At 40.4% G+C, this 25,504-nt stretch overlaps 1 protein-coding gene across 5 annotated transcripts in view; it reads left to right on the plus strand.

Moving 5' to 3' along the window:
* CDH6 (cadherin 6) overlaps positions 1-25,504 on the plus strand; it is a 57,421-nt gene that overhangs the window by 22,120 nt on the left and 9,797 nt on the right. For 2 of the 5 annotated variants that reach the window (XM_024203456.2, XM_024203463.2), the window contains exons 2-6: positions 9,228-9,522; positions 12,144-12,263; positions 15,351-15,529; positions 16,961-17,137; positions 19,311-19,564. In XM_024203456.2, the coding sequence (XP_024059224.1) occupies positions 9,228-9,522; positions 12,144-12,263; positions 15,351-15,529; positions 16,961-17,137; positions 19,311-19,564 (1,025 nt within the window). Of the gene's footprint in view, positions 1-9,227; positions 9,523-12,143; positions 12,264-15,350; positions 15,530-16,949; positions 17,138-19,310; positions 19,565-25,504 lie in introns of all 5 variants that reach the window. The other 3 variants (XM_024203438.2, XM_024203448.2, XM_024203470.2) reach the window with 2 other exon arrangements.

The following is a 25,504-nucleotide window of genomic DNA, read 5'->3' on the forward strand; positions in this document are numbered from 1 at the left end:
TATATCTCCTCAATATATGTTTCACTCTATATGCATCCGAAGAAGTGGGTTGTAGCCCACAAAAGCTTATGCTCTAATAAATTTGTTAGTCTCTAAGGTGCCACAAGTACTCCTGTTCTTTTTAATGAATAGACTGTTCTATTTGTAATATGAAATGGAATTTAGACTGTCGGGTGGGAAACAACATTACCCATAAAGTTCTCAGGCAATGTAAAGAGGTCTATGGCAATAGTGACAACTAAACAGGAAGCTGCTGTGCAATCCAAAGCCATTTTAAAAATGTGCTTAGTTACACTGTTCAGAACAGAGTGTGGCAAAAGTTGTTTGCTGCTCCATGTCTGAATATGCCATTAGCATGGGATTTAAGCTCTTTGGGGCAAGGACCGTCCTTTTGTTTTGTGTTCATACAGCAGCTAGCACAATAGTGTCTGGGTCCATGTCTGGGGCTCCTAGGGGCTACCCTAATAATACAAATACTAATAATAATACTTAACAAAATGTTATGTAAAGCCCACACTCTCTAGCTCCCTACTGCAAATAAGTGTTCTTTATTACATAGTCCTATAAAATATATGCCAAACACGTAGAGCCTGATCTAATTCCCATTGAAATAAGTGAGAATATTCTCCTTGAATTCACTGGGGTTCTAGATGGGGTTCTCACTTTCACTGAACATTTTCTCCTAATTAGAGAGGTTGCCCTTAAAAATTATTGCCATTGCCCATCAAAATGACATTTTAAAGAAAGTGTCAGTGTTTCCATTTCTCACAATTTCCTGGTGAGTCGTGTGATTTCAGACAGGACTGCAGCTAGTCTCATGATGATGATAGATGCTACAACCCTCTCATGAAGGGGGTAACCACACTTTGATTGGCTGCCTTCCCCACTCCCCTGCCTCCTCAGAAAGAGCAGCCAATCAGAGCTGCTGCAGGGGCCAGGCAGAGTTTTCCCCCTTACTTGCAAGAGACAGAAGAGTTTTTAAGCAGGAGCAGCCAACACCATTCTCACAGGTGGTGGGAGGGAGCAGAAAGATCCTGGCAGCTCAGGCTAGTCTCATGATTTTGGGGGGTTTGTCACATGGCTGTTGAATGTTTAGGGTTGGCACTACTGAAATGCACTTCCACAGAGCCACATGAAGAGCAGTTTTACATATTAGATTAGTATTATCTTATTCCCGAAAGTATGTGAAAGGCACATTTAAACTCTTTCTGCATATTTTGCTGGAATATTTTCCATTTGTGCTCTATGGATTAATTTTTTTGTTTTTAAAATCTCAGTAAAAATTTGCTGGCATTTTTGTGTTAAGTGAAATTATTTATTCAAGATAAATAGACAAGCTGTAAATATATTCATGCACCTGAAAAAAAAAAAAGTACAGATACTTTGGCCAAAACTTTTCCTTATGCCTTTTTCTTTCTTGCATTCTTTGTATCTCTGTGCATATGTCACTGTCATTACTTTTGCTTTAGGGCAATATTGCCAATGACATTTCTAAGGAGGAAGCTATTAGTTATCTCAGATTGCAGGCAGTTTTGAAGCGGTACTACTTTTTAAATAGTTATTCATCTCACAAGGAAAAAAAGTCAAACGTAGGTGCTTAAACTTAGGCTCCTAAATCCATATTTAACCAACTATAGAATTCTCTAATTGGGGTGGCTAAATCTGGATCTAAGAGCCTCACTTTAAGCACCCACATTTGAACTTTTTGGCCCTGGACAATTCTGGGGAAGATGAAAGGAACAACTGAATAGTTTTTATTTGACAGTGAATCATTAAAAGTGAACCAGATGGTTAAATTTAACCATGGTAGTAAAGTGAAATTAGGTAAAAGTATGCCTAAAATCTTTTATTTGTTGTTCAGCCTCAATCTTTTCCAGTGACTGATGATTTAGCAGAAACAATTCCAATTAATTTTTTTAATATTAAGCAAATTAATTTACTGTAATAGGAGTATGATATAATTGCTTCTGCATTCACTTTCCATAGCAACAGCACTCGGCTTCTCCCCCCTTGGCTTCCTTTGTCATATTCAGTTCATTTGACCTGAGAAGTGAATACTGTTGAATAACATTGAGTTCCTGTAAAAAAGGTATATTCGTCCTGTAGAGGAAGAGGAGTTACGAAGGGCTTGGACTGAAATGGCTGTGCACTAAAGAAACAATAATGAGATACAGCATAGCTGAGAAGGGTCTGGGGGAAATAATGAACACACTCTTCCAACGTGTGACTTAGCTCTTCATGTGATGCATGACTCCACAACTCCTTTGCCATCCCACCCCTAACTTTCACACCCTCCCCTCCCCAGTGTGCCAGAGAGTCCACCATGACATGCATGGAGGCATAGAATCCCACAGAGCAGTCAGTATAAACCATACAGAGCCTAGAACATCCCAAGCAGCCTTATATGCAGGGCTGTCTGACACAACAGAAATATTCAATGTTGTTGAAATAATGTTGGACCCAGGATATTAGAGAGACAAGCTGGGTGAGGTAATATCTTTTATGGGACCAACAGAAGTTTTTCCATTGTGTTTGGGCTTACATAGATATACATGTCCTCTTAGAAACTGGACCAGTGGACATAAGAGATGACAGAATATTAAGAGGAATGAGAAGGATTAATCATGCAGTGATAAACCGTGCAGTGAGATGATGACAAATTCTGGGTTCTTTTCCACTTACCTAGGAAACTTTAGAGTAAGCTAATACAGCATAACCCTTAAAATGAACCTGGATATGGTAAAATTGCATTTATAAGGCCCAGCTTTGGGAGGAGCTGAGCAACCTCAACTCCAACTGACTTCATTGAACGTGCTGAACAGCAGCTCCCAGGGGGCACTCAGCACTTCACACAGTCCAATTCATAGTGAAGCAAAATTCTTCCCAAATTCTTCTAGTGTACCGTAACATGCACAACTGCTGATGCACATTCTCTTCTGGGGCAGATCTTCGGTGGGTATAAATTGTCCCAGCTCCATTGAAGTCATCACATTGAATGGAGCTATGGCAATTTGCACCAGCCGAGGATCTGTCTTCTTGCGAGAATGCTATAGTGCACTGCAATGCTCGTTATACCACCAGCTAGCAGCAAACCACCACATGCCACATTGCTAGTGCTCAGAGATTTCAATGCCGTGACCAGCTCTGATTGAACTGGGTATGAAACCATGATAGGCCCCTTTGTCAGTGACACACAATGTCAAAAGCTGAGTGGTGGTGTCATTTGGGGAACGCAAACCAGTTTGTCTGTCATGGGCTTCTGGTTCAGGTGCCTCAATAGCCATCGTTGGACCTGGATTTCAAATAATGGATGTGCCATGAAAAAAACTGACCACATTCTTATCAAAAATCGCTCTATAGTGAAATCTCACTGGGTCTCTGGTGGCGCAGTAGCTCCAGGAAACTCAGACCATAGACTAATTGCCACTCAGTTCTCACGGCATCTTCCAACTCCTCACAAGCCAGATGGTCATCGGCAGTACAGCTTGCAGCGTCTTTCTGTGGATCCTGTTGAAATATACACAAGCTATCAAGGATCTCATATATAACTTTGGTACCCACTCTGATGACAGAGATTGCATGTAGTGGTATACATAACGCTATATCACACACGGCCACTGAAACAATCAGCTTCAGATGGTCGCACAAGAAACACTGGCTTTCTGAAGACCCTTTGATATATTAGCAAAAAAGACAGATGCAGGGATATGTCCAAGAACAAACAGTTGAAAGGCATTTCCCAGGCCATGGCAAAATGTGATCATGTGATCTACATCAACTCTGTGGTCAATGAAGCAGATGACAGCCTAAAGCGCAACAATCTGTGCCCTTCCTCCAGAACGATCGTGTGCCTGCCTGGCAGCCATGAGCAGCCTTCTAACATTCTCTCCCTGCTCATCAATGGATGAGGTCCTGAACAGATAGAAAACACATTACACTTTCATAATGAACCATGCACCTGCTGATGAGGGTCTAGAGCTACATGACTTTGCAGACCCAGGGATGGACACTGATCTTCCATTACTAGTGGAAGTACAAAAAGACATCCAAAAGTTATGGAATGGATATGCTACTGGTCCTGAGGATATTCCACTTTAGCTGCTCAAGAGTGCCTAGGAACCAATGAGCACTGGCCTGCATCAACTGTTCTGAAAAGGGCAGTATAACAGGGTCAGCACCCACCTCTCATGAGCGCCCCCCTTTTGGCCGATGTGTGCCTGCAATCACTCAGTTTTGAACAGGGGTAGCACCTACTTCCTGTGGGTGCCCCCTTTCTGTTCAGGTGTTCAGCGAATCAGCCCTCCGGCCGAGTGACACACACTGTTCCCTCTTCCAGGATATACAGTCTCTAGTTCTTTCTCACAGCCCTGCTTGGGGCTGTAGCACCAAGGTTTCCTTCCTGGAAATACTGCTTTCTTTAACAGTCCAACAGGGGTCCATCTTGGTACCCTCAGTTGGTGTCCTTTCAGCAGCCCTTCCTGGGCTCAGTCTTCAACCAGATCAGCAGGGGCCATCCCGCTATCCTCACCCAGTCTGGCTAGGTTCTGGGCTCAGTCCCCTGGTCTCAGCCTGCCTGCACTGACCTGTCCATGGTCCTGCTGCTCTTCCAGGCACCCACTTCTTCTTCTTCAAGCTCCAGGCAGCAACTGACTGCTCTGCCGCTGCTGCTTCCTTTTATGTGGCCTTTCTGGACCCCAATTGGTCACTCCAGCAGCACCTCTCTATGCGCTATAGGTGCCAAATTCTGAACATAAAGTGTTTCAGTTTTGTGCAAAATGACACAACGTCACAGAGATCTGGCCTTCATCCAATCACTCACTACATTCAAAAGCAGCTTTGCATTCGCTTTAGCCATGTTGCCAGGATGGACAAAAACACCCCAGCATGCCATGCCTCAAACTCTCCATCAACACACAAAGTGGTGCATGCTTTGATCATATCTGGAGTCATTGGTAGGAGCACCCCAGAGATTCATGGATTCTCAGGATTAAGCCAGAACTGGGAACTTCACTCTCTGATGCCTGGTACGATGCTGGTACAATGTGTGTTTGATGATGATGAATGGGCACATCTGGTTATAGTGAACTTCCTCCTATAATGAGGCTTCTATATGGGGGAAATGACTTCACATTAAGAGGGATATTTTATTATTACTATTTATTGATTTTATTCGACATACCAGCCATTGTGCTAGGCACCATGCACGCACAGAATACAACACTATCTGTTTATTTTTAACTGTATCTTCAGGACGAATACTTTGGTTTTCCTTTAAGTTTTATTTTTACAACTCTTCTATGTGGTTACAGTGGCAATTTCCCTCCTCATATAGGTCACATAAACAGCATATCGCTGCTAGGACATCTTGACACATAAGAAAAAAAAGAAACAGATTGTTTGGTACAGAAGTTTTATTCAGGCAAAAAAATAGTCAAGGACAAATGTAGATAACAGAATCTAGAATAACAGATCAGGTTTTCAGACATTCTCCTCACAGGAGAATGTTACAAATTTATCCTCTGCAGAGATAGTTTTCTTTTTAGATAGTTAATTTCTGATTTTTTTCTAATGTATACAAGTGTATGTTATTAAAGAAAAAGGAACAAACTCAAAACTACATATTTAAGATTCTGTTCTGATGCTCTAAGGATCGTCAGATCTTGAAGCCAGGTTTGCATGGCTACCAGGCAGTTGACAGCCCCACACTGCCATAACCTGGCTGCTCTATGCAACCCACAATCTACAGTGGATGCATGCCACGAGACATCCCTTCTTGAGTGATCCGATTGGCAGTTGTTTTAGCAATCCCTGATTAGCTCCTTGATCCTATAGAAGCTCATGGGGCATAGTACAAAGTGCCCAGGCAACAATGTAGATCCTTAGCTAGCTGCCATGACTGTCCCACTTCTCTGTTTCTGAACCCCCAGTATTGACTTTGGCTGTGACTTGGATTCTGACTCCTGATCAACCCCTGGGATCTCAATACCAAATCTGATACCTGGTATTGACCCTCAACCTGATTCCTGACTCTATCTCCATCTCTAACACTCAGCTTCATACCTGATTCTGATTCTGGCTTGATCCTCAGCTTGGCTCTGACCCTGATACTGGGTCTGACCCCTGGCTTCAGTTCCTGGCTCCCAAAATCCTGCCACTAGTCCTGTCTTCCTTCACCCAGGATCCTGACAGATGTGAGAAAATTGATGCAAGACTTATTTTACAGACACATCCCTCAAATTCCTATTATCAAGGTTTTGGGGAAATATCCCAATGTACTGAATTAAACAGACTCCTATAGAACCTTTTTAGAATTTTTATGATTCAGATTCAAGGAGACTAGTCATAATAGCAAGCTCTATCTTCAGTAGTTGCATGCAAGATAAGGATAACAGCTAGACTCAGGTCTATGCAATATGTGTTGTTGCATGGACAGTGATCTGCTGCACTTCCCAGTCATGTAATAAATAAATAATTTAGTTATTGCTTTTCCAACAAACTGGTGTCACTTAATATATTCGCTCAGGTCTTTGGTAAAGTTGTAAGACTGGATGCAATTACAAATCTGGTTTAGCTATAAATGTGTGTTTAAAAAAAAACACAAACAAGACTTTTGAAATATTTCATCTTTAACATATGTTGGTCAGTTTGCTTACTGCACCAAAGCCTGAATAGAATAGAATGTCTGTTATTTACATGATCAAAGATTTTTCTTTTTCACACTTGTTTTGTTACCTTGGAAGTAACAGGAATGTCACAGCTGGTCTGATCTTCTCTAGCTTTGCTGGACAACCTGTTGGCAGTTTCAGAACATGTTCATTTTGAGCTTTAATCCTTTAGCTGAAGGGGCGGAGGTACTGAATCTTTAACTAAAACATGCAAAGATGTTAATTAATTATTGAAGTCAAATATGTGTTGTTCCAATGTATGGAATCACAGTCCATATTAAACAGGAGGCATTTATTTAAGAAAACTAAGCAACTAGTGACAAGAACAAAAAATAAGTTTGCTTTATCTTCTCTTGTGCAGTAGGGACTGCATCTGATCTGGATCTCTTTACAGTAAACAAGGTGAATAACATACTCAAAATGAGCATATCATTATAAGTATTAACAACAAAAAAACAAAAAAACCCCACACACAAATAAAAAAATTAAACTGTGATAAAAAAAATCCATCAATCTTGTTACTTGCTAATTTTCACTCTCTTAGTTATTGGGAATATCCTACTTCCATTAGTTCTTCAGTCATTATAGGCTATATCCATTCTAGGGAATGTTATGAAAAAATTCCCACTGGAATGGTGGGAGCCCAAGTGTAGACAAGTTTTCCATGACTGGATTTATTTTTACCATGATATTAGCTGAAACCAGGCTTAATTAACACGATAATAATAAAAATGAGACTGGTTCAAGGAGCCTTGTCTGCTTTAAGGCTCCTCCTAGCACTATCAACGATTCAGCTGAACTGGTGGTAGCACTGGGGAGGGGAGAAGGTTTGTAGTGTTCATCATCTGACTGGAAAGGTAGGAGGAAACTCTAGGGAAAAAAAGAGGAGGGTTTAGACAATAGTAGTTCATGCTATGTGCACTGACCATCTGCCATCACCCCATGATCCTCCGAGGGTCTAGAGGTCTTATTTCTCTTCAGGTAAAGATGTTGGAATTGCCACTGCTGGCCTCTTATATTGGCATCCTCCAATGACCCCAGCTGCCTTGGTGCTCGGACTGCCATGCGTGCTAATTTCTTGTTATTTGTTGCTTCTCCTCGTTGAATTTAGCATACTGCTTTGCTGTGTATTATGTATGGTCTTAGGGCTCATCTACAATGCCCCGCGCTTTGGCCTAGGGGAATGCAAATAGCAGTGCACACCAAGGTGCTGTGCGATAACACTTCTGTTTGGATGCTGTGGGCATGAACTAAAAGGTTCCTAGTTTGCGTTAAGGTATTCCTCTTCAAACAGATGGTGCAGTGAATGTTTTTTGTTTGTTTGTTTGGACTCTAGGTCCACTTACCAGCAAGGAAACAATTCAGTTTGACCTGTGCTTAGCTTGCCATTGTTTTGAAGCCTTTTGGTGATGGAGCTGTGGCTTCAAGTTCTGGGGCTTCCCCAGAAAGTTTCCTATAGTGATGTAGGCTGTACAAATCTGAAGATGCTGAGAAATAAGTAGGCAGCAATGTATGATTGTTCTTCCACTGTTGCATCATCCTACTCCTCTGATCCTCCTGCAATACCACAGAGTATTCTTTCTTTCCACTAGCACTGGATAGGAAATCCCCAGTTAATGCTAAGACAGTAAAAACACTGTTAAATTAGATTCTGCACCTGAACATCCCTCAGAAAGAGAGGATCTTGCAATGGCATGGGTTGGAGGGCCAATAGCAGCATGGCTTCTGAGAGAAGGACCACAGGAGCAGCAGAGATATCCTGGTACCAAAGGGAATGCGGAGGAAAGCAGAGCTGAGTGTCAGAGGTTGGGGAATTTCCTTCCGAGAGGATTTCTTGCCTCTTCCGCAGCCCTCCAACATTCTTTGATGTGAAGGCTGGAAGGAATCTTTTCAAACTACAGGAGAGTTCCTTGGCCAATTGTCATCCTGCCGTGGGTATTTCTTCAGGAAAAATACAGTTTGGTCCCAGGTGCTTAGTGGTGTCACTATATACAGATAACCATAGTTAAGAAATTGGGCCAAATTCACTGCTGTGTTAAATTCTATTCAACCCAGTTGAATTCAAAGCAGCAGTGCATCTGGCTCCCTAATTCCCATCTGAAGCTGGAGTCTCCTTGCACCGTGTAAAGAACTGATGGTGCATTACTGCAGCTTGCTTGGTCATGCTGTAACCTGCACAGTGAAAACTCCCTGAATTTGTATCGCTCACCTTCAGCTAAAGGGAAGCTAGTTTGTTTCCATGTGACGTTTCTGTGAGGTTGTCCTGCTTTTCAGCAGTTATGCATTTCCTTGGAAGGTGCACTGGCCACCTTCTTTTTAGGATAATTCTCTTCAAAATAAAGATCACCCTACTGAAATTTGGCTGATCTGAGACACTGCTTATTGCTTTAAGGAGAAAGGACTAGAGGGGATACAAATGAATAATACAATACAAAAGTCAGGTAGACTATTATGACTTGGAATGAATACCAGTAAATCATGCATCATGACGACAGATATAGACCTTAGAACGGTGTCTCAATTTTATTTTTCCTTTTTTTATTATTCCCATTTCACTACTAGCTGCATTCAGACCAGGACAGAGGAGATGGCTCACTTAAGTACATCCTTTCTGGAGATGGAGCAGGAGACCTCTTCATTATCAATGAAAACACTGGAGACATACAGGCTACAAAGAGACTAGACAGGGAAGAGAAGCCTGTTTATATACTTCGTGCCCAGGCTATAAACAGGAGGACTGGACGACCAGTGGAACCAGAGTCTGAGTTCATCATTAAGATCCATGACATCAATGACAATGAGCCAATGTTTACAAAGGATGTTTACAACGCCAGTGTTCCGGAAATGTCGGATGTCGGTAGGTGTCAGCTCAGTAATTCACTGTCTGATCTGGGTTCTTTTGGGGGATTTGCATCAGCATCCATTATTCAGAGGTGCGGGGCAGATACCTGCCATTGAGTTCATTTGGAGTTGTGGAGCATTCAGCATCTCTGAAAATCAGATCCCTAGTATATGGGCTGGACCTGGAACAGAAGTCCTAATGCTGTTCAGCTCTGCTTGTTTATGGGTTAGGACAGAAACAAACTGGAAAAAGGTGGGGGAGGGAGTAAGAACCGCCCACAAGAGAAAGTCAGCATATCTCTCAGCTCTTCCCTGATTTTGGGATACATTGTTAAATTTCCTTTGTCCCTCCATAATCTTTTGTTTTTCATAGAGGACAAAGGGAGTTCTCCACTGCCCATTGAAGTGAAGCCATATCTTTCCACTCACTTCACTGGGCTTTGGATAAGGCCCTCAGAATCAATAAAAAAAAAAATCAGATTTGAAATGAATGGATTAAAAATTCACCTTTGGAGATTTAGAGGGCCCCTATTTAGAGGGTTTCACAGGTTCACATTTCTTTGTCCCTTGTTTCTTTTTAGAGAGAGCTGGGAGATTGAATAGCAACACAGCTCATTTGTAATCTGAAACAATGTCCAGTGAGAGAAGCATTAATTAAACAGCACCAAGTAAAGGATTAAAATAAACCTCAAGCAATATGCAAAAAAGGACTAATAGGCATCTTCTCTCAGCTCATTCATGGGGTTTGTCATTTGAATGAAACCTTACCCCCATCAAAGTCAGAGCATCCCCCTAACATTTTACATTAGGGCATGGCGTCATTTAATCTGTGGAGTGGATACTTTGTTCAAAAAAATCTCTTCTCAGTCCCTAAACCAACACTGTTTTTGGTACAACAAACACTTAATTCAGAACTGAACAGGGGTTATTTTTCTCAGGGCTGCCCGGGGGGGGGGCAAGTGGGACAATTTGCCCCAGGCCCCCACGAGAATATAGTATTCTATAGTATTGCAACCTTTTTATATGGAAGGGGCCCCTGAAATTGCTTTGCCCCAGGCCCCCTGAATCCTCTGGGCGGCCCTGATTTTTCTTAGATGGATTCAAGATTTCAAATTTGGATACAGCCCTCAAATTCCAGGCTTATTCAGATCCAAGGTTTTGATTTGACCCATTACAAAGATGAGACACTGAAAAATTCAGTTCTTGACTTGGGTTCAGATTTTAAATACCCACCAGCATGGGGGTGTTCAGATCCTTGGGTTTTGGTACAACTATACATTTTATAGAAAATATGAAACAGAATTTAACTTTCCTCTAGAGTCTAGACTATTGACCTTTTTTTTGCTCCAACAGCAGCTGGAGTTTGTCTTTCCCTACAGTATTGGGCTGGTGTCCTTTAAATAGACGAATGGGCAAAGCAGCTTAGATGAAATAAGAATGTAGCTTAAGCTTTGCCCAAAACTTGAATTTAACCAGAACTGCATTTTCTTTAAATCCAAAAAACTTCAGCTGTGTTTAAAAATTTACTTTTTGTCTTTCCTTTTTTTTTTTTTCTTTCCAAATTGCCACACTCCCAGGTTCCCACTAGGACTGAAAGGAGAACTGCCAAAGTGTCACAAATAGAGGCTGGTTCTTGAATTCCCAGAGCAGTTTTCCAAACCTAAGATACCCAGCTAGTTATAATAAACATCCAAACTCTGGACTTGATGAGATTCCTCCAGGACTAAATTAAACAGTCTATTCTGGATCGCAGATGTGTTGTCAATAAAGAAGGAGCTGTTCAGTGCTTCATGATTAATAGATTAAATGCAGTGGGGCTTGATCTTTTGGCTCCCAATTAAAATACTCACAAGCGGGTATTTAAAAGGCCTTATTCAGTTTCCCAAAATTATTTCATTGAGGACATAGCATTTGTCACCAGCACTCCAGTCCCTAAGCTTTGTAGATCTCACAGGTTTCCCCTGAGGCACAGGGCCATTTGTGCAAACCCATCCAAATCAGGGCCCTCCATGGCTCCCTGGCAATATAGCGCTAGGAATTGGTCAGCTACAAGCTACTCCTGAGATTCCCGTGAAGGGAATTTCCCTTGCACAGAAAAATAATAATAATACAGAATAAAGCTGAATTAGTTTTAGAAGAGTAGCCACAGAGGTCTTCCCGCACCCACTCCCAAGTCCTCTTCACACACAGGGGAGCCACAGAAGTAATTGATTATTCCAGTCCAACTTGGAAAGACAAGATCTATATGCACAGTACCCCATCTCCTTAATGGAAGAGACAAATTACTTTAACTGTCTGTTAACGCGCGCGTGGGCAGGGAGACGGATTTCTGAAAGGCCAATATCACAGTACTGTTCTTGTTTGTGAATTGCAGTAACCATACTATATTCAAACCAAATGTTTTCTATAAATAAGCAAGCAAACGGCAAGTACAGGGAAAGAATATTTTTCACCCACACAAACTGCTGTTTGTTGAAATCATTTAAAAGCATTTTTGGCCCCTGTCAGAGTAGTGATCTAACTACGAAAAGAGCAGGAACATTAAAGCACGTCCAGCTGGATAAATGCACAGGCAACTATACTATAAATTGCTCTGTCCACCGACAAAAGAGTACAGGTTTTTATTTATTATTGCAGGTACATTTGTTGTGCAAGTCACTGCGACCGATGCCGATGATCCTACCTATGGAAACAGTGCTAAAGTTGTGTACAGCATTCTCCAGGGACAACCGTATTTCTCAGTGGAGTCTGAGTCAGGTCAGGAGACCTTATATCTGTCATTCTCTGACAGTGTCTGTAATTTAAAATGACATGTTAAGCCAAGCTAGGACATATTAAACAAAAACTTCAAAGAGATTACATTTTACTCAGTGCAAAATCTGACAAACCCAATCGAGCGATACATCTGTAAACATGACACCTACATTATTTTAAGCTTAACATCAAAGCCTAATAAATATAATTAGAACTGGATGTGAACTAGTTTTCAATCATTTTCAACAAGCACTGGGCAAGGACCCTTTGCAGAGCCTTAAGTTAAACCAAGTGTTGCTCAGTTCAGTAGTTTGGCTCCAGTGAGGAAAGGAGACGGGAAGGCGGGTGGAAAGATTACTCATGGATCATCATAACAGCTGAATTAAGCTGAGTTTTCTTTTCTTCTTCTTGGTGTTTATTTAAAACTTGTGCCAATAAAATGATTAAAATTATTTTTCTGTACATCTGCAATGTAGAGAGATATTTTTATGTTAATCTTCTGGGGGGAAATCTTCATTTCGAATCATGATAGAAGAGGTGCATTTGGCTCTGCCCCACTCAATATAACATCTCTCAGGATCCAACCTTTTTGAGTTCTGTCTAGGGCTGTTGGGGAGATTTTCATCAGAAAATATTGATTTCTCAAAACTGAAACTTTTTGTGGCAATGTATCTGTATCAATGAAACTTTTGTTAGGAAGGTTTCTCAGGTCCAAGATGGAATTTCAGGAGAGAGCGAGAGACACAAACACACACACACACAGAGTAGCCCGGGGTTAGTGGGAGACCCAAGTGAGTGCTGTAACCAGTGGGCTATTGGATATTCTAGCAAGGGTCTTTCTCATTTTCTGAAAGGTTTTGTTATCATTCCAATGTATAACACAAACAAATTTTGAAGCCTCAAAACTGTTCATAAAATGGAATTCTTGTTTTCTGGCCAGCCCTAATTCTGTCCTCAGAAGGGCATCAAGTCAGACAGTGCATGGGGGTAAATCACATAGGACTGGGGGGAGGGGAGGATTTAGGGATTGCATTAATAAATAAAGGAAACACCGAGTTTGGAACAAAAACTCGTTTAATCTCACTTTATGAAAAGTGGATGAGTTTACTCATGGTACAAAATTACTCATTAAAGTGATATTCAACAGCTTGTTTATTATTTTTAACTCTAGACACACACAAAAATTAAAAAAAAAGTTGTCTATACCCCTGTAACATGGCTGATTTTGTTGTTGTTGAGGTTTGGATAATCATATGTCCAATAGCTTCTGTTATAGGAGGGTGTGGGTTCACCTTCCTCTGAAGCATAAGGTACTGGCTACTGAAGGAGGTAGGATTCTTCTCTTGATGGACCAATGGTTCTGGTCTGGCAGAGTATATCTTACATTCTTCTATCCAAAGGGATAATAAGGATGAGGGATCATATGCTGTAGCTGGTAGTGCAATGGTTTCTTAGCAGAGAGTGTTTGGGATAAAAAAATAGATACAGCAAAGGTTTGATCCTGGTCCCACTGAACTCAGCAGCAAAACTAGGGATTTCAGTGGGACCAGAATTTCATTCCTACTGACTACTTAAGAGACCAGATAAATATAGCGACACAAGGTGGGTGAGGTAATATCCTTTATTGGACCAACTTCTGTTGATGAGAGCACAAACTTTCAAGCCACACAGAGCTCCCCTTCAGGTCTGGGAAAGGAACTCCCAGTGTCCCAGCCAGGGGTTGGCACCACCATGTACACCATGACACTTGACAAAATTACCATACTTAGTGATGGACCTGGGGGGTGGGGGAGGGGGTTATGTCATTCAGTCATTCAATTGTTTGAAAAATTACCACAGACCTCAACACATTTTTACCGCGGACACGTTGCTGACCCCTGGTCCCAGCTAAATGCAAGGTGGGACAGATTGTTTAGCATAAGTAGTTAGCACATATTATAGGGGACATTCAAGGTAGAGTGGCCCATTAACACCTCTGCAGTAATAGGACAAAAAGAGGGAGTTAGTGGGTTACAGATTCTTGTAATAACTCATAAATCCAGTGTCTCTGTTCTGTCCATGATTTTCAGTGTCTAGCAGAGTTATGAATTTAAGCTCCCAGGCTCATCTTTTGAAAATGTTGTGAAAGTTTCCTTTGAGGATGAGAACTGATAGGTCAGATATAGAGTGATCACTTTGTGAAAAGCGTTCACCCACAGGTGATAGGACGTTTTTGTCTTTCATCATTATCCTGTGTGAGTTGATTCGAGAGCATAGTGATTGTCTGGTCTCACCTACATAGTCATTATTAGTGCACTGGATGAGGTACACCACACGTTGTGATAGGCATATGTAGGATCCATGGATCTTGAAAGGTGTGTTGTGTGGGGCATTGATCATTGTAGCAGTGGAGATCTGCCTGCAGGTTTTCCATCTGTTGTTCTGGCAGGATCTGGTGCTGCTTTGAGTTGGTGTGTCTGCATACAGATAAATATAAACATTTTGCTTTATTATAAATATAAATTATTGAATTTCAGTGGGAGTTAGGTGCCTAACTGACATTTATGCCTTTGAATAAGAAAGTATTTAGGAGGAGAATTTCAATCACTGTATAAATAGAAATAGATATCATATGCTTGGGTGCTTGCTGCTTTCTTAATTAATTTCCCTGCCATTTAATGTTGCTGTACTGCCTCTTAATGATGCCTTGCTGAAGTTTGCTTGTTTTTGCCATGTCTGTCAAAATAAAAAGTTGATGGGATGGGGAAAATAACTGAAGTACCTTATAATGAGAGACAACCCTTCTTCCAGTTCAACAAGAGACTTTCACACAGAGTTAAAGGGGGATAAATAGTCATATAAAATAACAATGCATGCAAATCGCTTTAACGTTTTTCTGGGGATGTCGTTAATATTGTGTCTGTCACACAGGCAGCAGCCTGAGATACAATATGACAAGTCTGCAATTTAATATGCCATCTTATAACAGTAAATATTTATACTGGGCAAAGTTTACTGATTACAGAGAGACTGTCTTTTTTTTTAAAAAAATAAGCATTTCTGTCAGTACACTACCAACTATGTTCCCCTCCTTAATTCTCACCTTCCCAGGTATTATCAAAACTGCTTTGCTCAACATGGACCGAGAAAACAGGGAGCAGTACCAAGTGGTCATCCAGGCCAAGGACATGGGTGGACAGATGGGTGGACTCTCAGGAACCACCACGGTGAACATCACACTGACTGACGTCAATGACAATCCACCACGATTCCCACAGAGTGCGGAACATGTTTGTTTCTTTGAAAGTCTTTAAGGAAGTCTAGATAGAAATTAATATTTTTTCTCCCCAGTTATTTCTGCTGTCATGCGTATCAGGCTTCCACAGAGTGAGTGAGCAGTAGCTTGATACTAGTGCTTAACTCCAGTGGATGGAAATGTACATTTTTTGTAATGTTTTCACTGCTTTGCTAGAGTTAGTCTGAGATGAACATTACTAAACAGAAAGCATCCTTATTTTTTCTTCTCATTAAATGGTACTGCTGGGGACCTCCTATCACACTCTTTGTGTTAGCATGTGTCTGCAATTATTTTTAGAACAATTTCTGCTTTGTTCTAATGTCTGTGTTTTGAAATATACTAATTTAAATGAGTCAGATCTGTCCCTGGAGTAATTCCATTGAAATCAATGGAATTTCCCTGCTGGTGTGCTTCAACATAGTGCTGTTTGAAATAGCACTATGTGAAAATGCACTAGGAAATGTTTAGCGTGCACCAGCAGGGTCTACACGAACTAATTAATGTGCAAGATGGTAGTGCGCTTTAGAAATTACACCACGATAAAGCGCATTACCCATCTGTGTAGACAAGCCCTTAGAAGCAAAAGTCCTTTGCATTATTGACTGATTCTGGGCGTAAACTGATTAAAAATCTCCCACACAATTTTTTTGCTTTATCTAACCCTTGCCATTTGAGCCAAGAACAGTAGCAGCTGTTTGAGATTCTAGATACTATCAGACAAATATGAAAGCTTTGACTGTTAAATCACCAAAAATGTTATTGAAAGCAACTTGTCATTTAGGTCCAAAGTCTGCCCTTGGCTGTGGGCCAACAGCTCCCATTTAAATTGGTGGACTTAAATTGAAATGTAACTCTCTGCCCCATAAAGTCTATTATACACCTTTGCGCATGAGCATCTCTTATTGCCTGAATCAATGATGCATCAACACAATGCCAACATTCCCCAAGTAACTTTTCTTAGGGGTGTTGGGAGCAGTTTGCAGTGCAGCACATTTGTGCTAAAGACTGGCCTAGATTTGGTTTTAATGTCATTATATCACACAGGCTACTGGCAGTTCTCTATATTTTGGGCATCTTTTAACATCTAGAGGTTGTTTTTTCTTTTCCTATTCCATCTTCAGCTGGCCAAAAGGGACCCAAGATATTGTCTGACATCACTTGCAGGTAGAAAGAAAAAAAAAGTTCATGGTCATACTAGGGTCTTGTCAGGGAATCACTGACTTCTGTTGTTACGAAACTAAGGCATGGGGTGAGGTTTATTTCTTGCTAAAGACCTGGAGATCAGCAACTTCTTAAATCTACTGATCAGAATATTGGTGCATCTATGTCTGGCAAGCAAATACAGCTTTTATATCCAGACTTCAAAATACCATGGTCCTGGCTGACCAAAACTGCTCTCTCATTTACTGTAGGTACATACCAGTTCAAAACACCTGAATCTGCTCCACCTGAATCACCGATTGGCAGGATAAAAGCGAATGATGCCGATGTCGGTGAAAACGCCGAGATCGAATACAGCATCACTGAAGGAGATGGATCAGACATGTTTGGGGTTATCACTGACAAGGACACACAGGAAGGAATTATAACAGTCAAAAAGGTACACATTTTAATAAACTTAATTCCAACGTTTAGAGTCCTTTAAGAGCCTTACATAATGTACATTTAATTTGTCATACAGTTGACATTGTTCAGTGATTTACACATTATTTATTAGGAATCTCCTCCAAATCCTCTGTACAAAGCCCTTTTACCAAATCAGTTAGGATTCCTTCCCCTTCCCACCCTCCCAAATCCTGTTCCCTCTTAGAACCACTTCATAAAACCTGCTTGCACAGACTCTGAATGGGAAGGAACAGCATTTAGCCCATAAAGAGGGACAGGTCTGAGAGAAAGTTCTACTGCCTCAGAAGATTCATCGCAAAGGCTGGAGAAGTGCCCTTCAGCTGTGCTTTTTGTCCCTAATGTGAGTAAAAAAATAAAAAAAAGATTTGCTCTACTTATTAGGAAAGTGCTAGGTTAGTCAACAGAAATAATCAGTGTCCCTGTACCATTTTGCCTATTTAAATTACCTTTGACCTCTCAGAAGGTGTGGAATTATATATGCTCTAGTAAATCAAAGCACACGATTTATTGATGTACATTTTCCATATAATGTAATTAATAAACCCATTAGTGTACATTCACTTTTAAAAAAAAAAATCACTGTGCCTTATTAGATCAGAATGTGCATCATCTAATAGATTGCACTTTGGCTGTCGGAAAGGATTTGGATAATCTTGTTAATAGTGAGTTATCAAGCAAGCGTGATAAGGTTATAGATATCAACTTCCATCAGTTCAAGTTTAGTCAACATGAAACAGACATTGTGTGGATTTTCAAAACATACACTTTGCTTGTTGATATCAGTATGACACCCGTCATTACTTGTTCCTTAAGAAACGCCTTGTAGGGTATGATCATTGACATCAGTCTAATTCTGTTCATGTTCCTGTCTGCTTCTAACAGCAACTTTGTTCCTGTTAGTCTTGTTCAACAAAATGAAAAAAAAAAAATGGGGTGACTTCTCTCTGCCTATGTTACTATAAGTATGTGTGTATGCGCACAGTCCCCCAAATGTTGTTTCTTCTGTATTTTTAAGAGGGTATTAGAACTGTATGATGTAGTCACAACCTATCATAGCATGATACTCTATTTGATGAGTCACCCTAAATCACTTTTGACACCACATGACACAATGTTACATTTCAGTAATGGGCAGCCAATATTTTACCACAGGGCTCTCACAAAGACTTTTCCCCTGAGCCTGTGGTACTTAGGGAGCAGGGACAGGAGGGGAAAGACAGTAAATGTGTTGAGGCAGTTCCAGAGTGAGGAATTTGTTTTCCAATAATTATGTCTCATAACGAGAACGGTCCAAGGAGGCAAATTCATTTGGCAAAAAGGTGTATGTTAAGTGCACTCTTCCTGACAAATATTAAGGGCTAGATTCTCAGCTAGTGTAAATCAGCATTACTCTGTTGCTTCCACTGGTTACTCCTGTTGATTTCAATGGAACTACACCTATTTACGCCAGCTGAGAATCTGAATCTTAGATAGTACGTGCTTCAGGGCAAGACTGTGTCTACTCCCAGCTTCTAACACAATGTGCCACAACCTGACTGGGGCTTTTGGGAGCTACCACAATAAAAAAATATTGAGGTATAACTATATGCAGTGCAGTATTATTATCATGTTATAACTTATTTTCTGGTGGCAGCACTCAGAGGTCCCAGTCAGGATCATAGCTCCCTTCTGTTGGGTCTTATACAAACATACAGGAAGACGCAGTCACTGCCGCAAAGAGCTTAATTTGAAAAGGGGTGTGCGTAGGAGAGACAGAGAGAGACCATTAATCAGACATGAGACTCGGGGCATCCTCCTGGAATTGATTTGAAAATACCTGTGACAGCTGGCTCAATCTAGTACGATGCCAGTGTTTTGTATTGGCTCAGCATAAGTTTGTATGAGTCTCAAGCATAGTATGCCTCTCTGGCCCGTGACGTTTTTGTAGTACACTCCAGAAGTAGCAGGGAGTAAAAACCCCATACCATTCCCTAGTAATAGATTATTAAGAAGGGGGGTCCATTAGCTCTCCAATCCCCCTTCAGTACATCATCAGTTCATTCGGTACATCAAGATGCTGCCTGAAGTGGCTTTAAATGGTCGGCCCCCAGAAACCTCTCATTATTTTTTGTTTTGTTTTGTTACATGACTCTTATTTATTTTCCAAGGCTTTGGATTTTGAAAAGAAAAAGCTATATACTCTGAAAGTGGAGGCTACCAACACTCATGTGGATCCCCGATTCCTCTACTTGGGGCCATTCAAGGACTCCACTACGGTCAGAATTCTGGTGGAGGATGTGGATGAGCCCCCGGTGTTCAGCAGACCAGCATACATACTAGAAGTGAAAGAAGATGTGCCCATAAACAGTATTATAGGAACTGTAACAGCCCAGGACCCTGATGTTGCGAAAAATCCTGTCAAGTAAGCATAGACTATTTCAGCTCACCTCTACTACTCTACTTTATATTTGTTTCTATTTGAACATCTGCATGCAAAAAAAATTCCCTTTTAATATTGAAGTGTATGTTATATACTGTATATGGTATAAACATATACATATGTACACATTGTACATACATGAGTGTGTGTGCATGCTCATTACATATAACTCGATTTGCATTTCAGTTGCTTTTGTAACTACTCACTACTCCTTAGGCATTAGCTACACTAACTAACAAGAAGAGAATCTTAAAGAATACCACAGTTACATTTTCTAGTTGCAGAAAGGCAAAACTGAATAGTTCCGGTACACTATGGGTACAAACTCAGATTCACACACACAGTCACAGAATGTGAGCTCATTTATATTAGTGCAATTCCATTCACTTCAGTGAAGTTATTCACTGGTGTAAGCAAGTTTACAATCAGCCCCACAGACGTTGTAAATTTATGTAAGTCACTAGGCAATTAATTTTTAGAGGAAGTTTTGAAATTCAGAGTCATTAAAGTTGAGCCCCTGTTTTTCATGAACTAGCAAGTGATTTGAGCAAGAACACAACTACAGTGTGGTTTAGACTATGAAGGTCTTTCTAAGAAAAGTGATCAAAAAGTGGTGGTGTTTTTTTAAATGTATGAGACTCTTCTTTTACACTGAACAGGAGAAGAATCTTACAATGTGACACCCTCTTGTTAATGCATTATAACAGGTCACCAGTCAGAATGGGACATGGAAAATATGCAGTGTAGTTACATGCAATAGCAAGGTACATTGCCACCAGCATTTAAAATACAGGTGCATCTTGATTTTATAGCAGTCATGGGTGGGAGCACTCAAAGCTTTCCTAAAGCAGAGGGTGCGGGAGGGGGAAATACAAAGGAGAAAAGGGAGTTTGATAAAATCAGAGGTCATAAAATTAAGGTTTATTGGTAATACACTGCACTTCTACAAAGTACCATCCATCAACACATCTCAAAGTGCTGTTAAAACATTAATAAGTTTCAACCAACCTTGTGAGATAGTTTCCTCATCAGTAAAATGGAGATAATATTTACCTAAGGCAAAAAAGATTGTAAGATCTTTTTGTTCTGTGTTTGTACAGCACCTAGCACAAGGGGATCCTGCTTTGTGTTGGAGTGCCTAGGTGCTACTGCAATACAAATAAATAATAATAAGTAAAATAATAATCCTGTGTCTGAGGCTGCTTCCCACACTTTTGTTTTAGCCTCCCAAACAATCTTTCTGTCATATGACAAATTTTACATAAGAATATAAGAATGGCCATACTGGGTCAGACCAATGGTCCATCTAGCCCAGTATCCTGACTTAAGACAGTGGCCAATGCCAGATGCTTCAGAGAGAGTGAACATAGCAGGGCAATTATCGAGTGATCAAGCCCCTGTCATCAAGTCCCAGCATCTGGCAGTCAGAGGCTTAGGGACACCCAGAACATGGAATTACATTCCTGACCATCTTAGCTAATAGCCATTGATGGACCTATCCTCCATGAAACTATCTAATTCTTTTTTGAACCCACTTATACTTTTGGCCTTCACAACATCCCTTGGCAATGAGTTCCACAGATTGACTGTGCATTGTGTGAAGAAGTACTTCCTTATGTTTGTTTTAAACTCTCTTACTATTAATTTAATTGGGTGACCCCCTGGTTCTTGTGTTATATGAGGGGGTAAATAACAATTCTCTTATTCACTTTCTCCACACCAGTCATGATTTTATAGATCACTATCATATCCCACCTTAGTTCTCTCTTTTCCAAGCTGAACAGTCACAGTTTTTTAATCTCTCCTCATATGGAAGCTGTTCCATACCCCATATCATATTTGTTACCCTTCTCAGTATCTTCTACAATTCTAATATATCTTTCTTTTTTCCAAGAAGAATAAAATGACAAAGTAAAAGAAGAAAAAAAAAAAATTTACTAGAGAAAAAATCTCTCATCAGCACAACCTCATGATGAAAGAATGGTACCGCATAGGCTGTTTGTCCTCTATCGCCATGTTGTGCCATGGCCTCTAGTGCCATGTTGGCAGATCCAATTTTTTTTTAAATAAAGGTTTTATTTTGTTTTTACAAAATCTTACAGTATACAAGTTTCCAGAAGACTAGAGTGTAACTATCTAATCTGCCTGTTGTAAGGGGGCAGCACGCGCTTGTGCTGGTCCTGGAGGAACCCTGTGAGAAAATAAACTTCACTGTGTCTATACCTGGCACAGTGTATGTTCTCCAGCATGTCAGCACACAGACATGCTGGCTTGTGGAAGGCCCCACCCAGTCCCCATCTCCTCCAACCATCTCCCACCCAGTGGCACAGGAGGGGCAGGGAATGTAGTGCCTCTGTGGATCCTGCTTCCTGTACGTTAAAAGCTGTACACAAGAAGCCACATGCAGCACACACCAAGAAGTTTTATTTGCCCTTCAAAAACCAGGAACTATGCTGTATAGTTTTGAGCCCTATCTACCTTATCTATAACTATCTATCTATAACACATTCTTGTAACACCATGGTATGAGTAATCTACATAAGGAGGCATCAGACACCTCCTTACTTCCTTGTACAGCCATGCAAGCCAGGCCATGATTTGCCCCAGAAAGATCGGATGGGACAGAGCCCATACAAAGGGAATTGACTCATACCAGCAGAGGATCTGACTCACTAATACTATGTGCAAACATAACAATGGATTGAAAACATCAAAGGGAAATATTTATATTTACAGGGCAGTCCAAGGTGGTTGCTATTATTTAGACGAAACAGCATTTAATTTGCATGGTGAGGGAAATCCCCTTATTTGAGAACAGGGTAATAAAAATCAATTAACATCTTATTGATTTGTCCAAAATGAAAACCAAAAGAGGAAAAAGAGAGAAACGAGGAAGAGATTGAGACACTGGAAGGAAGTAACAGGGGAACAGGAAGAAGAGCAAGGGGAAAGAGGAAACCAAGGAACCACTAGCCTATGAGATGTGGGCCTGCCAATAAATTGTGATCCTAATGGGGCTTTTATGGTGCCGGTATCTTGTGGGATCTCCCAGGATGTGGGCGAACAGTATGAGGTTCCATATTCTTGACAGGGTGATTTTTTTTTCCCATGACAAGTGTAGATGCTAAATCTGACTTCCACTTTGAGCTTGAGGGAGGATGCAATTAGACTGTATGTGTATGATTTGTCACTTACTTGTCAATTGCCCTTGACAGTCAGAAATAAAATCTTTAGACACTTGATGTTACAGTGAAAACCTTCTATTTTTTCCCACTTAAGTGCAGATTTTTCCTTTTTAATAAAATGAGCCCTAACTCAGTTAGCTGAAAGACCCTTTGATCTTCCATTACAGAATCCTTCATAATATCATTATGAAAATGCATTATGAAAAATTCACAAGCACATCCCTTCCTGACCCACAAATCTGTTTGACTTGTGCTTGCATTAGACAGCAAGCTGCTGAGTATCAGAAGACAATGAAGCAAAAGAAGACTAAGAAGTGAACTTTGCAGAAATAGCTGCCATAGCCAGAAATAAACTGATCACCATGTACCCAATATCAGTGGAACCACATTTCATCAGCCTAGACCTGACCAATAGGTCTCCTAGCTGCAGAACAACATTAAGAAAGGACAAAATTGTACAATTAATGTATGCATGGATATACAAATACTGATACACAGCCAATATCACTAGAGTGTTAAATAACACTCCACCATCCAGTTGTTAGTGAAAATGTGTTGTTTGCACAATGCTGACATTCAGAGTAAACAGATAATATGCTGAACCTCTGAATTCTTCCCATGTAAAAAAATAAATTGTGCTGCTTCTGGCATTATCAGATCCTTCTTTAAATCTCTAGTTGAGTTTTTTGCTATTGTAACTCCTCAGAGGCATACTGTAGTTCATCATTTATTGGAACTGCCTCCCTGCTGTGGCTGATTTATCTAAAGTACCCCAGATGAAAATAATCTGCAAATAAATGCAAGACTTTATTTTGTTTGTGTATTTTACTGACAACTTACTTGCATGTACTGGCTTCTCTCTCCTTCCCCTCCCCCCTTATAGTTATGTTTAAGGGCACAGTGGAATATACATATATTCATTAACTTTCTAGCTTGTCAATTACCCAGGGTTTGAAGGGTATAAAGTCCTGAAATCTGACATATACGCACCAGTAATTTCATTAAAGAAATGTAAAAACAAGTTTGATGTTGTCTGCTTAATTCGTAGTAGGCTATGATCCATAAATTAGAATCACCACCAATTCCACATAATTAGCAGTCCTTGATCTAAAGAGACCCAGGATTATATAAACTGAGACAGAAATGACAGTCTAGCTTATTAAAAGCATCCTTCTAGGTCAGGGTTAATGGTATAATTAGAATACAATTGTAACTGCACTGATCTTGTATGTATTTTCGCTTGAATATGAAGAAATAAAATTAGTATTTCATCAAGACACTGTTCTCTATTATTGCTTTATTGAGTTCAACATCCTGCTGTACAAATGACCTAATGTGCATAGAGACTTGTGACAGCTCATATTTTGAAATAATAAATATTAATATATTGAAGGAAGCCTCAATGGTATGGCTGTGATAAACTCAGAAAAGCTCAAAAATTGGATACAAAAGGTTTCTCCATTGTTCCCAGACACTGTTATCACATGTAGGGCTAAATCCTGGGAGTTTTGCTAGAGTTTTGCTAGAGACTACAATCTCAGTGTCCCACAACACTAAAGCCCCAATTGGGCAAGGTATTTAAGAACATGCCAAACTTTAAGCATGAGTAATCGTGGGGGGTGAGGTAGGAAATAAATGCACTACAAACTGCTTAAAGCTAGGCACATGCTTAAGAATCTTGCTGAACCAGCGCCATGTTACTAGAGCTGGTAAGAAAAGGGAGTTTCTATTCTGTGTGAAATTCCAATCTTTTGAAATTTCTTTTCATTCCAAATCAGCATGAAAGAGTCAACATTTTCTGTGGGATGGAAATTCTGAATCTCTGGGGGAAGTAAACTTCACCAGCCATAACTTACTTCCCTCAATATGCTGGCTCAACTAGGCTCCGCCCACTCCCCACTTCTACCCACCCAGCCGCACAGGAGATACCGCGATGGCTGCTCTCCTTGGATTATGATGACCTGTGATGCAAGTAGCCCACACAGGAGAGTAAGGAAGCACTTTAGACCTCTTCACTCACCTGCACAGGCATATAGGTCAGCTCATGACTGAGCCCAGAGCAGGAGCAGAATAATAGTCTAGTTCTGCAATAGTGATATGAGTGGCGTTTTTTCGCCACATCTTTGTTCTGTGGCAATTTCATTTTAACAAGAGATGGACCTGAGCAGCAACATTTGGATCTGGATGTCAGAACTCCCTCACAGGAATCAGGGACATTCATCTCCAAGGCTTAAATTCAGCTCAGTATGAAAAAGGAGAGAGGCTAGATAAGAATTTCAAATCCATATTCAGATTCTGAATGCCCCCAAAGTTCAGTGGTGTTCAGATCCATCTGTACATATTACCAAGGAAACAAGTTGGATTATCCTTTAATGTGCTAGAACATACATTTACATGGCATTTACCATGGAATGAATCATCAACTACACTGATCTCTGTATCTTTTTGTTATTTTTTTTTTAACCAATACAATTTTGGGAGGGAGTGAAGGCAAAAATTGCACCCCAGCTGACAAATTTTGTATCAAAAGTGATTTGAAACAGTTGAGATATCAAACTATGAAAAGAGGGATTTATAATGGGAAAGCCAATTAAGCCTTAAAATAAATGAATGTCATATCTTTCAAGATACAGACTCCACATTTCTCACTAAAAGGCAAACCTTTGATGCTTCTCAGAAGTATGTAAATTCTACAGTAATTCATTTATTCAGTGACAATGCCCCACCTTCTAAATCA

The sequence above is a fragment of the Terrapene carolina genome, unplaced genomic scaffold, assembly GCF_002925995.2.
Source record: "Terrapene carolina triunguis isolate 2854851 unplaced genomic scaffold, T_m_triunguis-2.0 Scaffold53, whole genome shotgun sequence".
NCBI classification, from domain to species: Eukaryota; Metazoa; Chordata; order Testudines; family Emydidae; genus Terrapene; species Terrapene triunguis.